Source organism: Netta rufina (assembly GCF_964035555.1).
Source record: "Netta rufina genome assembly, chromosome: 1".
Taxonomy (NCBI): domain Eukaryota; kingdom Metazoa; phylum Chordata; class Aves; order Anseriformes; family Anatidae; genus Netta; species Netta rufina.
In genome coordinates this window covers 75,843,042-75,862,118 of record NC_140123.1, presented here as the reverse complement: position 1 = coordinate 75,862,118, position 19,077 = coordinate 75,843,042, and the positions used below count along the sequence as shown (strand labels likewise).

Here is a 19,077-nt window from a genome sequence, read left to right as displayed (position 1 = left end):
AGGGATACTAGTTCCCTTCTAATAGTCTTTTTTTTTTTTTTTTTTTTTTTTTGTGCTGGGGCCAAGCTCCTGGAACAGCTGGAAAGATTTTTGGAATGACTTGAACAATCCTGGGAGCTTGTGTGAAGGCATAGCTATAAACATATATAAAGACATGCACAAACACTATCTCCTCAAACATTAGCTAAGACAAAACTGCCTCCAAACTATAAGCTTCATCACTGTGGCAGCATGCCAGTGAATTCAAGCTCATATGCCTTGATGAGAGCAGAACTGCTGTGCTCAGAGACTGGTCTAGTTGGCTTGAGTACAGTGCATGCTAATGCATCTGTTTCTGCCTCTGGATTATGGTTGTTGAATATCCAGATAATAATTTTGTCTTGTGTTTAGAAGCACACAGATAAAAGTTATATACCTATAGTTTCCCGTAATTTTCTCTTTTGTAATTTTTTCTCTCCCATGTTTGACCCTTTAAAATCTGCTGTAGTGGAACATCAGGTTACTCATGATAGTTTCATATTTGTCTATTTTCATCATCCTTTAGCTTAATAAATAAATAAATAACATGTGGTACTATATTGGTTGTCTTGCTACAGTCAAGATAAAGGAGAGCTACAGTGTTTCCTGATCTGGGAAATGTGTTATCAGAAATTTAAACCAAAGCTGACATGGTTGACTTTTGGTAAATTTATGTCCCATTTAATCCACTTGTTTATTCACTTCAAGGCTGTTCATTATCTTTTCTTGTTAATTTATTTTAAATATTGTGTAATATTTAAATGTAATTAATAGGCTTTCAGTTCATGAATATGAACTCATGCATATTGATCTCTTAAATACAGAGGTTACCTCTGTTTTCTTCCTGGTAAATCTAGACAGGAAGTGTTAGGAAAGGTAGACTGAAAGGAGACTTCAATCAGTTCTCCACCAGTCTTACTTGATGAAATGCTTTCCTAGCTCTTAGATCACTTAACACTTGCCTGAGCCTTAACACAAGGGAATTGGAGTCAGGATTGTTACTAATGTTGTGACACAACATACTTCTCTAAGAGAACTGTCGGGTGAATTCTGTTTGAACCTACTAGGATGATCAGACCTATTCTTAAAAAAATAAATAAATAAAATAATAATATTCATGTATTTTATATTTGTTTTTCAGAATAATGGGTCACTTGCTTGGTGCCAGAATCATAAACAATGTTCAAAGGTATGTTCCTTTTTTTTTTTTTTTCTCCCCCCTATCTCATTTATAAAGTTATCTTGTTGCTCTCATATTGTCTGTAAATGAAACACTTTTCATCTTAAACTGTTTTCAGAATCACCTATTTATATTTTATTTGCAAATCTCAACCTGTAATGAAATATCCAAAATTAGAACCAGGTGATTTACTCTTTCAGGACAAAGGAATCATGTCTGAGGATAAGCATAAACGTGTATTTAAACCAATATAATTTTGTGGTTATCAGCAAATTTAAACCACCTGAAATCTGATTTATCATTTCTGTTTCAGTGTTTTTGAACATGAGAGTAAAATTGTCAATCACTTCAAAATATATACTCGATAGCACTGGGGTATGCCAGCATTCAACATTTCTTTCAGTTTGGGTATTGAATTTTTAGCATGACACTGAATTTCTTTGAAGTGACTCTTGATACAAATTGCAGTGGGTTCACTGTTGCTCTAACCTATCCTGGCACTTTAATCTGGAAAGTTTAGAGGGTAGGTGAGCTAATAGTCAACTGATAGTGTAAGAATCTTTCTATGGTGTCTGCATAGATGCAGCAATGATTTGGGAGCTTTTCTGTGTTGGAGTGGAATTACACATTCTAGGAAATGACAGTTCATAAATGTAATGGAAGATGAGATGCATGTATTCACTGACTTGGAAATTCACCTGAAAATAGTGAAGTTTTCTCTAGTATTTTTGCCTACCTTCTGAAACTGTATTTCTACAATAATTTAGGCTTTTTATCCAGTAATTATTCTGTGAAGGGTGTATTTCAAGTGGGATTAAAACTGAGTAGCATTATAGTGTATTGTTTTCTTAATGTAATCTGTGTAAATACTGATGCTAACTCCTGATTTTTTAACATGACAATTTCTTCTTTATATTTAATAAGTGAGATTACTGGTTCACTGATAAGTGAATCTAGCTTCCATTGCAGTGAGTGGGATTGGAAAAAGACCAATTTATTATTGATTCCATTGCAGGAAAACAAAACAGAGCTGACCAGTTTTGTCAGTATTAAAATCTGGGTATAGCAGCATCGGTAAAAGAAGAGAATGGAATGATTCCTATTAGTTCTGCCGCACTGCTAAGAATTGTGCCTCTGCAATGAAATCATATTGTTCTTGATGGAGGGGTGCTGAAAATTTGTTTAATCATAACTGAATTGCCTTTTAAGGAAAATGTAGATGTCTTGACCTGTACTGTTGTAATTTTCTTTTTCTTTTCCTTTTTCCTCTTTCCTTTTTTTTTTCTTTTCTATTTGCTTATCAAGGCTGCCATGATATTTATTCTGAAAGATTTTTCAATGGTTTGTGCCTGACTAACAAGGAACAAGTCATACAAGAAAAGTTGTCCAGCTTTTAAAGTAAGGCAGAAATTATATGAACACCTCTCTGAGTCACTCCCAAGTTTGTAGAATCCACATAAAATGGATGAAAGGGTATTATGATTTTAAGGGTTACCTTTATTATATTAGTCTCTTAAAATCAGTGTGTGAATGATACAAATTAGTATTATTTTATAACACAAAATGTAATGAATCTTTAAGTTTTAAATTACTTAAGGTAACATGACTATGAAGTATATATTGTGTTTTCTTTCTGAGAAAGATAATACATTTTGCTTAAGTAAGCAGCTTTGCCTTCTTGATAAAAAGAAATATAAACTTAGTCAAAATGTTAGCAGAGCTGAACATTAGCAGAACTAGGGAAAATATGCTTAAGGTAAGATTTGATCTTGTGTGTTCTCCAATGTAAAATAAAACAAGTGTGTTACATAACTGAAACATTCAAAGACATGTAGAAGATGGAGTTAACCTTCTAAAAATGCAAATTCCTTTCACTGTTTCTCAACACCTCAGTGAAAAGATTTTACGTGATTGTGATTTTGCTAAATATCTCAGATGATGTTTTTTTAAAGGATTCTCACAGTGTCCAACCTTATTTTGTGCTGGTGGTGTTCAGTGACACAGTTTTTTAAGACGATTTGTGGTAAGGTGCAGGTGACAGAAGACATCCAGTTATTTTGTTATCAGAGGGGGGTCTGTAACATAGAAGCACTGCTTGCTTGCACAAGTATTTGCATGTAGCTGGTACAATGCTAAAAGGTGATGTAGTTAATTTAGTAACTTTTCAATGATTTTACTCTTTCATGAAAATATCTCTAATTTTTAGAATAGGCTCATCTTTTTACTTGTAACATAACCAACCACATTTTTTTTTAGATTTTTTTTTTTTTTTTTTCATTCTAAGGACAAATGATATAGCCTGTAAAAGTAGAATTCCTGGGAGAAAATTATCATTGTAAAACATCCAGTAGAGGGCTTTTGCATGTGATTTTTCTTCATTGCAGTCACCTTTGATATGTGTTTTGGCTTTAGTTTGCCTAGGCCTGAACTGGCAAAAAGCTGTTCCAAATCTTTCCCATTATTGTCTGTGAGAAAGACCAGTCTGGTGTACAATTCTTTAGAAATGTTGTGAACACACTTATGTACATAGAACAACTGGGAAAGATATTGCAATACTCACATACTATGCAAATGATTTTTATTTTTTTTTGTCATGGAATTCTGTGGCCTTTATATTTAAGGACATTTCTGGAGTAGCAGATTGCTGTTGATAAGGTATTATTCAAGTTCATTTTGTCAGTGAAGTACCTCTAAAGTTATTTCAAACAATTATATCATTGCCTTCTAATATAAGTGTAGTCAACAACCATGAAGACGAATACCTTTGAGAACTACTAATTCAAAGAGATGCAAATCTAATGAACTAAAGTGGTTGTTACTCTCACAGGAACAGTTGTAGATTGTTACCTACATCCCAACAGGATATTTTTGTTGTTTTGATGGAGCAAGTCACAAAACTGTGACTTTGAGCACCAAAATATGCACCAATGATTTTATATGTAATTTAATAAGATCTCTCCAGTGGTCTATTTTACAAGGTAAAACTCAAGAGAGCTTTTGGATGCATGCCCTGTTTTGACATTAGATGGGTAATTTCAATATGCTAAATATATTCTTTTATAATTAGGACTATTATATGTTCATTAAATAAATTGTCATTTTTGGTTGCAGTAGTTGATTTATTCACTGTCATCATGCACTCCTGCATCTTTCCTTGTACAGACTTCAGTGGAAGACTGAGGGCTTCCTTGGAATCTTACCAATTGCCCAGTTGGCTTCTACTGCCAATATGAGTATTGAGTTAAACGTGACAGCTGTAGACTTGGCCTTTGCACTGTAGTAAGTGAAGTTTGTCATGAACTCATTTGGAAATAAATTTGAAATCATAGTTATTTTGTCTAACTTTGTTTGCAATTCTACTGTTTTGTTTGATAATATGGTCTTCATATTATTGCATAGTTTGTCTTTCTCTTTTTTCATGTTTAACTCTTTTCTATTCTGTTCGCTCATCTCACTGCAACTTTATGGTGGCATATACAAACCAAAAAATACACTTTGGAGTTGAAGTTTATTTTAAGGTTTACATGTTTTTCTACAGCTTTATCTGGAAGGAAAGTATTTGGTATGGTTGGTTAAAATTAAAATAGAATTAAAATAATGCTTGAGAATTATTACAAGCTAATGTATTGTATATGACAAACATCCACATGTTCTGTTTATACATCGATAAATCAGTGAATATTAATCTAGTAACTATCAGGTCATGAAACTTTTTTGTTGTTGTTGTTTTAATCTCTTAGTACCTAATTTAATAACAAATATTTTAAGCATGAAGGTCAGTCTTGAAAACTTAATGGGCCTTTTTTTTTTTTTTTTTTTTTTTTCCCCTGGGGATATGAGAGCTTTTGGATTGCTATTGGCTGGTATATAACTTGCTTTATGTTCTGAGGTTCTATTCAGATGTTATAATGAATATTAAAACTTATAATTTTTTTTATAGCTCACTTTGTTCACTGGTAGATTACGGGCAGCCTGTCAGACTTGCTTAGTATTGTGAAGATGGGCTTATTAGCAACCTCATTAGAAACTGGAGCTGCAAAGTGTGAGAGACAAAGGGAGAGCAAAATGAAGCAAAAGGTCTGGGCTGGGCTCGATACGTCTTTGCACACATTCATTGGATCAGGATCTGTATTTCAGTCATTCCCACTCATTTTGGGACACCACATGGATAAAAAGCTTGTTTAGGAAGAGAATGAGACAAGTAGACACGCCTTTCTTTTCTTCCACATGCACAACTAGATAAAAACCCAGTAGGAATCTGAGTTGGAAACCAGTAAGAATCCAGTAAGAATCTGGTAGGTTAATATACCTATGCAAATTAAACTTGAGTGTTGCATTGTAGCAGAATGCATAAGTTTCATATTGCAATTAAAAATATTTTCTTGGCTGTTACCACCAAAAAAAAAAAAAGGCAACAAAACAAAAATAAGTAAAATAATATTTTGACATGGATTACCTGTCGTATAGAAATAAAACCTACTTTGGTCTCGTTCTGTTCCTCCTTTCTCCCTCCTGTTAGTCATATTTTCTCTGATATTTCATTAACATGATAATCTATTCTGTTATTTCATTTTAAAGAATTCAAACTTGCTTCCAACACAGCTATTCAATTAAATTTGATACAATTTGCAACCCTCAGTTGTACTGGAAAAGTTTCTTCTAGTTGACAGCATTTGGAAAAACACTTTTTAAATTATTTTTTTTCCCTGGGTTTAATGGCAGCCACTGGAGAGAAAAAGGTAGGACAGTTTAGTGTTTGAAATCCTATTGGTTGAATATGCAGTGTCTGAAATAGAATAAAGCAGTCTGCAAGGACAATTCAGATACTGCAAGGATAACATTTTTGCACTGGAGGCTTGCTCTTTTTGTACAAGATCCATAAACTCTTTTGTGTTGTGTTTTGAGTTCTCCCACTAAACTCACATTTACTATTGAATTTAACCTTCAAATCTTTACATAATTCTTGTTTTAAAATTTTCCTTAACCATTCTTCTGAAAATCTTTGTGGTCTTTTGCACCTTCTCTCCACTAGTGTCACTGTTTTGTATGGCTATCTGCCCGTTTCTTACAGATCTATCAAAGAATCAACCTGTTTAGGTTGGAATGGACTCTTGAGGTTTTTCTAGTGCAACCTCTGTGCTCGAGAAGTGTCAGCTAGAGCCAGTTGTTCAGTCCAGCCAGGTTGTGAGCATCTCCACAGACAGACCACAACCTCTTGGCAGTCTGTTCCAGTATTTGACCACTCTCACAACAATTTTTTTCTTACCTTCAGATTATATTTTGTATTTTATAACTTGTGTCCATTGCCTCTTGTCTGGTCAGTGGGCACTACTGAGAAAAGTGGCTATGTCTTCTTCATTCAACCCTGTTAAGAATTTTTACCCATGGATAATGGCCTTCATTTTTTCCAGGCTGAACTGTCCCAGCTCTCTCAGCCTCTCTACGTATGGTGGATACTCCAGTCCCTTAATCATATTCGTGGCCCTGTTTTCTTCTTTCTTACTTCTGCTTTCTAAGCCCCAAATGACTCCTGTCTGCTGTCATTCACAAGACCCCTTCCTGTGTTTAAATCCCAATATATTCTATCATTTTATTAACAGTGAGTATTGCTAAACTATATGCAATCACTGTTACTGTTCTGTCCTTGCTAGTCTGCTTTTACATTGTGAGCTCCATAAGCACAGAGGCCATTCTTCTCAAGTGCTTGGAAGTGCTGAGCACATAACAGGTGCTTCTCTATAAAAACAGCAATGAGTCAAATGCTGGTGAGAATAACATGAAATGACAAAGTGTTCTACATTGACGCTGGTTTAGTGAAAAATGTATTTTGGCCCGGGGTGGGGTGGGGGCAGAGTGACCGGGAAAGGCATATTCAAAGACTTCATGAAGTAGAGATTTTTTTTTTTTTTTTTTCAGCAACTGAACCAGCAGGCATAATTTAGAGCTGCATGTGCAGTGGCATTTACAAGGACTATAGATAAATGGGGATCATCATAATGCTCTGTGAATTGCAATACAGCTTTCTTGTTCCCAGCAGTCAAGGCAGTGGTCCCTGATTGATTGATTCTGCAGGAAGGCTGAAAGGCTATTTTTGAGTTTTCAGGACTGAGAGGAGAATGTGAAAATAAAGATAAATAAGTTTACAAATGCTGCAGCCAAATAAATATACTTTTTCAAAAAGATAACCTTGATCTCTTTTTAGAATAAGGCACACTCCTGAATCCAGTCTGTGAGCAATTGTTCCAGGCTTCCAACTGAGCTCTTTCCAAAGATAATGCAGGTGGAAAGATGAGTTAATGGTTTAAACAATTAGAGATTTGATGCACTCTTCCATCTGTCAAAGCCCACTGAAATGAAAGCTTGCAGTTTTAATTTGTGCCTCCAGCATCTAACTCAGTCTGAAATGGTGTCAGTGATTTGCCCTGCCCACAGTACTGTCATTCTTATGGTAAGCGCTCTGTGCTCACATGCTGGGAGACTTTTATCAAACATATTAGTGTGCATTTGAGAGATCATTAGCCTGAAGTAGCTGGAACATTCCAGGTTTATGAGCCTGGAAACTCACATCTCTGCTGGAAAGTATGTTGAGCCACTCTTATTTACACAAGAAAGCTACAGAAAGATAGGGATAGCTGTAAAATTTAAGAGTAGTGGTTCTTGGTATTGTCGGTCAATCACGATTTAAGTACTAGCCATGAGAGGTGAGATAATAGCTGTTTTGATTTTTGGAAAAAGAAAAAAATAATAATGAAAATTTCCATCTTGACCTGTTAGTATTTTTCTTTCATCTACTGAAAGATAGGATAAAACCATTTAATAGAAACAGAGGAATTTATCAGATCACTGGTGTGCTGAATAGATAAAATAAACCTGAGCAGATATGAATTTAAAAGGCAGTTGTTTTGCCTATTCCTTGCATTCCTGTGGATGATTTTTTTTTTATTATATTCATATATAGAAAGGTAGAGGGGGCAACAAAGGTAGACAACAATAGTTGTCAGATGATTAAAGCTAAAGTAGCTAAGAAATAGTTCAACTGAAGTTTCTGGACATTTTTGTTAGTGAAAATAGAAGAAAGCTTTGTGGTTCAGTGTTTATGTTTATACAAACGCATTAGTGTATAAATGTGCTGTGATGCTAGGAATCCCTTTGTTCATTAAGGGTCTTGAAAACTGACAAACGAACAGAGTTAAAATCCAAAGAATGCTTATAGTGCTTTGTAATCCTCAGATCTGTTGCTCTATATTTGTAAATATTAAGCTTTCTTTTTTAAGTATCAAAAAAGCAGGTTTTTTTTTAAGTATCAGGAAAACATGGGGTGTTAAAACAAAGAGAAATGAAGAAAGTTCATATTCTTCACAATTGCCATGTTGAGTCAAGTTGGTCATCTTTCCATTCTCATATGCTGTTACCAAGTAGACAGGTAAACTTGCAGGTGTAGAATAACTTGCTGTTAGAAAAACTTACTTAATCCCTACTACTTATTGTTGGGTGGAACTGTGAAATATAAAGGACAGGTCCTAGACACTAGTTTTGGTTTCTCAGCTTTTACTGTTCACTGTTCAACTTACACTATTTTTGTCTTGAAGAGTACATCTCTGGGACTCATGGAAGGTGTTGTGTTGGCCTTCACTCTGAATGGTTCTTTCGATAAGTTTCTGTTGGTATGACAAATGGTTAGAATTTAGTTCTTTTCATTTTTCTTCTGGCAAAAGCTAATCACCACTACTAGAACCCTTACGATAGGTCCCTACCTATACTGTAAAGGATCATGCTGGTTGTCTGTTGCTGAACAGCAGTTTTTCATTGATTTCGAATTCTGCTGAGTTTCTCATTGAGTTTCTCAATGGGTTTCTCATTGATCTTCATCACGGTTACACAGAAAAGGATGGCAGTTTTGGAGCTTGCTTTTCTGGCTAGTTGTAGTGTCTGGTCCACTTGCTAATGTAGGTAAGCAAGTCTGTTTATTATGTTGCTTGAAATTTGAACTAAAGAATACTGAGAAAGATGAGCCAATGCTGTGCATAACCTGCCAAAGAATAAGTGGCCCTCTTTCAGGGAGAAAGGATACAAAATTGTCATTAGCAGCTGCATGGTGCGGCTTTGAGGATAATAGCATAGTAGTCTCAACTCTGATCTCAAAAATGCATACGTTGGCTTTAGACCTTAGTCTTCATACTCTATACTAAATACAAAAATACACTTCAGCTAAGGAGAGAAATGTGTGCTTGGGCACGCACACACACACACACGACAGATATTTATTGAGTCTGGCATTCTGAAGCACTAAATGCTTCTTTAACTTAGCTTTTTCTGCTTCAGTGAACTCTGCTCAGAATCCAGGGATATTCAGACTGCAGAACCCTTTGTTTTGAGGTATTTGAGCACAAAAATAATCCCTTCCTAGAAACTTTTGAAATAGCAACTGAGCTATGCAGCCTAATCAACTGTAAATCTTTGCCATCTAGCAAGCAGTTGATTAAGTAACATCTAGCAGAAGGCCGATCATCACTGGAGCAACACTGGTCAGACACTAAAGACAGACAGTACTACTGAGACTAAGACAAATGAGCAGTAAATCTGCTTTAGAGCAAGCAACAGATTTTTGTTATATCCTTTTATATCTTTAGAGTTTTCTCAGGTCTCTCACCACCCAGTTTGCTCAAACATTGTATGTATTTTTTCCTCATCTTTCAATAATTTTGCAGTTGGTATGCAAAGGGAAATATGTAACATACAACTGTATTTGAGATTTTGATTTCCCAAATACAATTTTAGTTCCTTAAGCTCAGCTGCATGAATGCCACTCTGGAATTTTAATAGCTCACATAAGTCAGAGAATCTGTACAAAATTTATAACTTTGCAGTTGAGATAAGAATCTTAATTTTGTCTTATTAAATTACATTTCATTAACGTAATTAATTCCTGATGCAAAACTGGCTGTAATAATCTGTTTAAACGTATGCTCCTTTTCTCTTCTTGTGGGAGACAACTGCAGAGTTAAATCAAATATAGCTCTAGTTAAGTGACAAAGACAAAATGTACTTGCATTGACCTGTAATGTAGTAATAAAATATATTCAAGCAACTGTAAAGGGACAGAGCCTGAAAACCATGCATGTCTCCATCTTAAACTTGACTTTGATATTAGTTTTGCTTGATTAGAACAGGGCCTTATCCAAAACCCACTGGGGTAGGGAATACTGACTTTAAACAATCTTTATATCCATCAATAAGGCAAGATTGTGTTTTTTCAAGTGACTAACCTTGGAGTTCCTCCATTACCATAACATTGGAGGAGATATAAAAATGTGTTTAACTGGTTGAGGATACTGTGCTGAGAGGAAGCCAACTGTCTTTGAGGCACACAGTCAAGGAGGTAAAAGCCCTTACAATTCAAGCATTGAGTTGTAAGGAGTGCATTGAAATAGAAGTGGGAACTATGGCTGTTTTCCACTTCTGAGTTCCTGCATATAATTGGGAAACTGTCTGAACACAGAAGCATAGTCTGTCTTGAAACAGAACTTACAGGTTATATTTTGTACACCCAGTGTGATATTTAATCAGGCATTAAAGAGTTAATTGCCTTTTAACACTGTGTGTCTAGTAGAATAACTTTCTATGCTCAGCAAACAAAAATGTTTCTGAGAGAATATGGTGTCAAAGAGCTGTTCTTGTGCCATAGATGTTAAGCAGATATCCTCACTGATTTTCATTGGAGATTTCTGCCTAAAATCTGTTCAGGTTATAGTGTCAGGTTAATTGATCAGAAAGGTAGGTGGTTTTTGTTTGTTTGTTTGTTTGTTTGTTTGTTTGTTTTTTGTCAGTTCTTCTGTAATAACCTTGCTTATTCTGTGAATTACAGATATGCAATTTGATTTTTGTCGATCCAAATGTTTTTAGCTATTTCAATAGCCTGAAGAATTTAAACACATAGAGGCAGCATAGAACTGTACAGACAGAAATCCCCAGAAGTGAGATGCTGGCAGAAAGCAGCTGCAGGAGAATGCTTAGGCTTGTTTTACAATACTGTAACCTTTCTGAAGTTAGATATGTATTTGAATAAGGTATAGAGGCTACTATGCACAGTCTAATTTAAAATTGGTTTGCATCCTCATTTTACACAAGGTGAAGAATACACAAGCTATTAACTAAAACTGAAAATCATATCCATATTTCTTTCATATTGATACATATGAATATTAAATGAATATTACATATATGAAGACGTATTTTGAGCTCATTGTCAGCATAAGTTCCTCATGCAGGACTAGCAGCAGGATGCGCTATATGGAAATGAAAGAAGACAAAGGATAACTGTTAAGCCTTTTGGGTACTGGTACATACAGGCATAAAAGGGATTTACTTTTTCAGGAAGGTGTTTTCAGCTTTTGTGTTTAGGAATGAAAATTTCCATAATGAATTCTGGAAAGGTGTTTTTGCTCTGGAGTATAAACCAGTAATTTTGGAGTTATGAACAAAGGTATTTACTCTAGAATAACTGATGTTCTGGCTTTAAGATGTAAAACCCATGGACTCCACCAAATGTTAGAGTTTGCAGCCTCTGATTTTGGATAAGGAAAACAGGTATCTATGTTTTTCTGGCAGAGAGGTGATGTTATTGTTGTATGGCTATATATGAATAAATCCAAAATATGTTAAGTACCCACAATGAATTAAGGCTTGGGCAGGAAAAAATAAAAATAAGTTACAACACTTGGGATTTGAACTGATACTTTGAGGATACTAGCGATTTTCCAGAGTTGGGAATCCAGAATCAATTTTTAAAGACATTTCTTCTTAGGAATGAAATATCTCCTATTATGATTTATGTGAAACCTTTATTTAAGTTGTAACTGAATTTTTAACTCATTTGGGATAGAAATACATTTATTTGCTCTGCATAAATATGAACATCCTTTTAGCCCTTGGAAACATGGCTAACAACCAAGATGGTGTATAAAGTTGTTACTTTAGCATTGCTTATACCTTGTGCCTGCTTGGAGCAGACTTTATCATCAAGTGGATTCTGATGTGCTGCTCTTTGTAATTCCTTCAGTTTGGCCTGAGAATACTATTCGGAAAGGCTGGTTTGTGCAGCCCTTGTTAGGAGGAGTACTAACCATGCTTACTTCTGGGTGGCATGAGTGCTCAGGGGAGGTATGGTCAGACCCAGCAGGCAGAGATCAGTCTGGCTACACTTGTTAATTTTTGTTTGGATCTGGACCATATTGCTGAGTGATATCTGAGGGTCTCATTATTCGCTCACTGGGTGGCAGGAATAATGGACTATGAGCATGGGAGGGAATCAGAGTTTTCTGGGTGAGATTTTTGTAAGGTTAGGTGTTGCTGCCATAAAGAAGCACTGAGCCAATAAGAGCTGAAAAGTAACTATTTTAATCGATGACAACATTACCAAACCTGTCTTGGAAGATCATCAGCTGAACAAATACTTTTTAAAGAGCTGCTGGTGTCTCAGAGAAAACCTCCAACAGCTTTCTACTGGAGATCTCTTCTACCCATATATTATTTAAGGTTCTACTTTCCTACTATTGTTTATCATTGAAGGTATCTGCATGGCAGAAGTATTGTGTTTCTTTAGAGTCCAGCTGTTTCTGCTACGTGATTTGCTCATCCAAAGTCATCATTCACTTAGTATCATCATGTATAACTATTACAAAAATTGCGATCTTTCTTTTTTGGTGGGGTCATGATACAGAAAATAATCACCCTTTAATTGCTCATTTTCTTCAACAGATGAATTAAATCTTTCAGTTTCATAACTGAATATTTTAAAATTAATCTATAGTTATATAATACATTTGAATAACAAATTAGGTATTTAAAAAAAGAAGAGAGAACTGGTTGGTTTCCTTCTGGTCTTGTTTTCTGCTTTTAATTTTTGCCCTAACATTAAATAAACTGAAACCAGGAGAACTAAAATGTAATTTTATTGTGTGGAAATATTATTATTATTGTTGTTGTTAAAGGATAATAGTGGTGTATAAAATCACAGTGTTCATTCAGAGTAATATCTGGCTTTAAGGGAAATCATCTGATTTTCATGTTTACTAGATTTAATAAGGGCTTTAAAGTATTGCAGAAAGAATAATTTAATTCCTTAAATGGCAAGTAAGTAGGTCATCAGCATCTTCAGGGAAAGGCTTATTTGTTTTTGTTATTTCTGGGTTCACATTCTGCAAATTCATTTTATAACATACTTGAAAGTAGTTATTGGTAAGGAAGTAGGTATATCTATATGTTTGTTTTGTTTTGTTTTTTTTGAAGATGTCCTTTTAATTGTTATTCAGGTGACATTGACAGTAAAATAGATTTGCAAATACAATTCATATTCATTAATGTTTTTAATCACTAAAACATGAAGACTGAATGAAAAATTCAGCTCTTCTTATTCTTTTTACTATTCAAATGGTAGGAAGATTGTCAGCTGTGATACTGATTTAGTTCGCATTATTAAAGCGTATAACATGCTTATTGGCTACTTAAACTTGTACTTTTGGCAGATTATACCAAAACATTTAAGACATTTATGGTATTCTATAAAAGTAATGGTGAGAGGACAGCATGGCAGTGAAGGGGCAGTGAACAGGCAGCATCTTAGTGTAGGCAGATCAACATGCACATCTATGCAGAAAACACAATCTTCCATTTGTTAGAAAATGAGCTGCAGTTTTTCTTGACTAAATTTACCTTTTATTCAAAAAAATAAGCTCAACATGGAAAAAAAAAAATATATCACAATAATTGGAAGGTTTTTTTTTTTTTCCTTCCCGAGTTGTCATGGTTTTCTGAGTAGATCAGTGCAATTCGAGCAGATGCTTGTGTGGCAAGTGTGTTTTGTGTTTGCACAGAAACTTACTTGCTTGATCTTTTGATTCAGAGTGACATTTTAACTGCATTACAGTTTGTTTGTTTGTTTGTTTTCCTGGGGAAAAGTTGAGATACCTCAATACAGTTGTACTTTTTATTGTAGTTTTATCAAATAGTGAATTTAGGAGAAAGCTCTTGAATATGTTTTATAGGGCTGTCATAGAAAGCTAGTGCATTTTTTCTTTATTACTAACATTTGTTAGGTGATGACAGGTTATCAAACAGTACAGAGCTGTTTAACACCTTTGAAGAAGACAATAAAGAGAATAGTGACACTTGCTTAACAAGAAACACAACGTGTTTTGGGAAATCTGTCATTGAGAAGACAGGCCTGTAAAGATGTCAGGCCTATTTTGACCTTTCTGCCCCTTGTTTGTGTTCTACTGTTTCAGCTTTGCAAATGACTCCACATTTGGTACTTGACTTGAAAGTAAACATCATATAACCTGGAAGCGATATGAATATGTTTGAAAAATGGAGGCAAAAAATGGTTTCTGTAATGTCTGCAATTGCATTTCAAAACACTGACTACACTTTCTGTTTATGGCTCCAGAATATTATTAAAGAAAGTAAAAATATTTTTCCTATTTAAATAAATCATATATGTAGTTATTTTGGGGTGGTCTGTCAAAGTGGTTAATGTCCGAGTACTACTGATGCATAGTGTGCCTACAGTAATCCAAGCTCCTCTATGATGATGTATGACATGCAGTTTGCATGCTCTGTGCTATATTTTATCAACATTTTGCTAGCATGATATTCTGACCTTGTCTGATTGGTGATCTCATTTACTGTGAATGTTGCAAGAACAGTAAACAAAGCCTGGAAGAGTTGTCAAGCTGCCAAGTTGTATTGTTCTGTATCTTTTCAAGACAATGCCACAAAAATTTATCTGTCTTGACACCTTTGTCTCTTGTATTAAAAAAGCCTTAACCAAGTTCTCTTTAGTTTCGTGGCCTACCAACTAAAAATGCCACATCGTATAAAGAGAACAGGTGGAAAGGCTTTTAAGAAAAAGCCTCAGGGTGATGGAATAAGAAAAAAATAACAGTAACTGAAATATATAAGGGATTCTGAAATTGAAGAGATTGCTTGTTAAAAAGAGTGTATGAAACATTTAAGAAACACTTCTGTGTTATAATTTATAAACTACTATGAATAAAACTGCGTAAACATGTTGTAGAAATATATTCAGTAGGAGCATACTTTTTTCTTGCATGGATCCAGCAGCCATTTACAAATGTTAGTGAATGCAGTAATCCTGTAACAGTTTTGTTTTATTGTGTTTTCCTTTCTCCGCCTTTCACTCCCTTAAGAAACCTATAAAAGAGAAATGTTCCACTCTGTTCCAACTGTAGGAGGGTTTTGCGTCTCACTCCTTAGGCTCTCTGGAAAATCTGAACCTAAATCTGTGCATAATTTACTTTAAATTGAATATTGAGCTTTTTAAATTGGATTATTTAAATTTGCCTCATTGTAGAGTTTGATGTATGAAAGATAAGCACAGGATATAGAATTCACATCTTGATAATGTGGCTGTACTTTAATTGCTTAAGCTAGCTTTTGTAACTACTTTTGCTTTTAATGGAAGCTGTTGTTGACAGTATGCATAATGAATCGATATTTATAAACAATGAGAACTTCAAAAGTGAAGGAAGTATACAACAAAGTGGCTGCCAGAGTAAAAGTATGATTATACCATAGTTTTGCTGGGATTTGGGTGTAAGGTCTCTATAATTTATTTATAAGAAAGTTAATCATCTTCTAGTTGAACAGTTAAACACTGAGGACATCTCGTTGGCGTCGTCTTGTGCCTCAGCCAATTGACAGAATATAAGCTTCTGTACCCATCCCTCCCAGCACTTTCAAAGCACAGTGAAGCTTATTATAAATGAATGACTCATACATAGGGTGGAACAAATGCACCATTGGTAGCCTACAGAGATAATAACACTGACCTCCGGTCATTTTACAAGAGAACTCTCTCGTGTAGGTCGACTTCCCACTGCTTTAAACCCAACCAAAATAGCCTATTCACAGGGAAATGGATTGACAGATTAGAGATTTATATGCACAAATATAGGCATTAGCAGCCTGGTCTCTGCACTTCAGGACATGAGAGATAGTTTAAATGATCTGGCCACTAAAACCAATGGGACATTTTTCTGTAAAGAAGTGGGTTTGTAAGCTTCCTTTGGACTTCCTGAAATATGTAGGGCAAACATAAAGGTTCAATCTTGAAGCGTGTGTTTATGCAAGACTCCCAGTAATGTGAAGATGTTCAGAAATAAGGCTTATGATAGAACTGATATCTCATAGTTGATGTTAGGTCTAACTGAAAGAAGACAAAACTTTGAGTTCTAAGTCAACATAAACTTAAATATGCATTGCTTGTTTTCTCCCTTTTAATATATGTGTACACACAAAATGAGTAATCAAGAATACATAATTTTGTAAAATTACAGATTTTAACATTTTTCAAATACTATCTATTTTTGGATGATCTTGATATATGAAATTTAAGCTTTAAAATATGGAAGTGATAAACACACTAATTCAATTTTTTACTGGACAAAGTATGAATTGTGTCATGTAATTTCATCTTCCAGTATTAATGTTCATGTAACACAGTTTGTCAACTGATCTGGTCTACCCAGTGTATAGTAGGAAGAAATTTTATTTGTGCCTGTTTGCAGAAAGAAATGTGTTCTTCTGCCTATTTTAACAAAAGGTTATATGGAGAGGAATCATTTCAGAGCAGATGACAAATTACTGAAAAGACATTTTTATTGTAGAATAGCATTCTCTCACTGAGGAAAGAAAAACAAAGAAAGAGCAAGAGAGAGCAGGGAGGAGGGAGAGGGGGGAGAAACTTTCCCCCTTGCATTCTCTAACACTAATTTAAGGAAAAACACATGAAGGACATTTTTTCTTCTTCTTTTGCTGTTCTTTCAATTTCCTTTAAAGGATGAGAATCTTAACAGGATCCTTTTTTTTTTTTTTTTTTTTTTCCTCGACCTCTTCATACAGAATTCTATGATGTCAGGTCCGATCTAACAAAAAGTTTTTTTTTTTTTTTTAAATTATTGTTCCAATTATGTTCTACCTGCAGAAAGCAGACAACTAAGTCACTAATATTTGATTTATAGAGAATAAAGTAGTAGAAATGTGTTGGAAATTTATGTGAAAGAAATTCACAAAATTACAAATGGGGAGCTTCAGTGCACGTATAGCAGCCTCATTCTATGTGTGATATAAGACTTTATGACTAGATCTTATAATGTAAGATACTGTGATATATTTTCAAGATGTTAATTATCTTAAGCTGTTTGGATATCATCATCTTCTACTGAAAGCACTAAACATGCTCCTTGTTTAACTGTTCCTACACTGTGAACCTTTTAATTTTCTTATTAACTGAGAAAAATCATTCTTGTTGATTAGAAATACAGTATGTACCTATATATCTCTACACATTTGAAAATAATTCTTATTCTCACTGAAGCAGATGAATTGATGTTGGCAATGACATTCAATTACCTGGCTCAGGAGGCTTTTTTGAGATCTGAATCCAGAGATCTTGGTCACTCCTCCCACAAGACAAATACAGCATAGGAACTTCCAGGGGCTTTTCTTACTTTGTACCCGGACAAATCTTCATTGAAAATCAAGACACTGCAGTGATACAAGGTCTTTTTCCAGCAATAACTGCCTTCAAGTGGAAGAATTTGCAATTGGGCTGCAGCCTTACAGTGATTTTCTCTTTGGAAGTTGCAGAAGGTAGCTGAGAAATTAGCATTAATTCTTTTCAGCTGGCTAATGATGGAGGTTTTCAATAAACCACATTGGGTAGAGAATGTCAATTTTTATACGTAACTCATATTTTCATAGTTGTGTTTTCACATATCTGGGATTTTAAAAAATAACACGAAGAAACTTCTATCTGGGGAAGGTAAAACATTTTTACTTATTTTTATTTCTGCTGCATTATCTAAGTAAAACAGTATCTGCCTATATAGAAATGCATAATTCTCAAATATGCTCATTTCTCTTTCTTTTTAAATTCCACTTGCTTAAACTCTGTTTTTAAAGGTCTGTGTGCTTGAAAAGCCTTTTGATTCAATTATGTGGATAAGGCTTAACCTTTGTAATGACTTCTGCTAACATTTACAAGATTATGCCTTTGTTAGAGGGAGTTGGCATGAAAAGGCAGAAAAAAAGCACAAACATATGGCATCTTCTGTTTCCAGATGTCCTGCACATCTTCTCACCTCAGCTTTTAGCTTCTATCCTGAAACATGATTTCCTTGGGAGAGCTTATCTGACTTCCCTTGGATGCAGTAGTCCATTCATATAAGTTCATTCACATCCTTCATAAAGAAATAATTTCTTTGAAAGATGAGTTTTACATGGATCTAAATGCAGTTTGAACATTTTACATCTGAATCTATGATTGGTTTTGCTGCTTCACAAAAACTTACTTTTACACATGCAAAAAACATAGGTTGTGCCATCCTGAGAAAATTTGGCTTGAGACAGATGCTGAAATGTGTTTGGGACTGCAGTCTGCCTATGAGGTTCTGAAATGGTGAAGATGAGCTGTTTTTGGTGAATACTCTAGTTCCTGTGGCCTTTTTGTCTGTGTTTCTTTTTTATGCTTGACATCCAATTATACTGAGAGACAGTTATCCTGATTTTCATTTTTTTTGTTTGCAGTACATGTTTTTATAAAGTATGGCTAGGCAAGCTTAGGTTTGAAAGGGTTGCTCTTGAACATAATCAGTCTTCCAAAAATATTAATGACCATCAGGATATTTTGAGAGACTTCTTATTAGGCATTTAAAAAGAGACTGTTCAGTCTGAAATTCTAATGGAAAACTAGAAAGCTGTTAAATGACATTGGTAATCATCCATCATAAGTATCTCCACTTGGGCCCCAATTTAGAGACACTTGTACGTGCTTTATTTATTATGTTTTTCAGATAAAA

At 34.7% G+C, this 19,077-nt stretch overlaps 1 protein-coding gene across 1 annotated transcript in view; it reads left to right on the top strand.

Annotated features, from left to right (window-relative positions):
* Positions 1-19,077, top strand: part of ANOS1 (anosmin 1) — a gene marked incomplete at both ends in the record, with an annotated part of 131,797 nt that overhangs the window by 25,118 nt on the left and 87,602 nt on the right. The window contains one exon of the mRNA XM_084288640.1: positions 1,160-1,207. Within this exon, the coding sequence (XP_084144766.1) occupies positions 1,160-1,207 (48 nt within the window). The remainder of the gene's footprint in view (positions 1-1,159; positions 1,208-19,077) is intronic.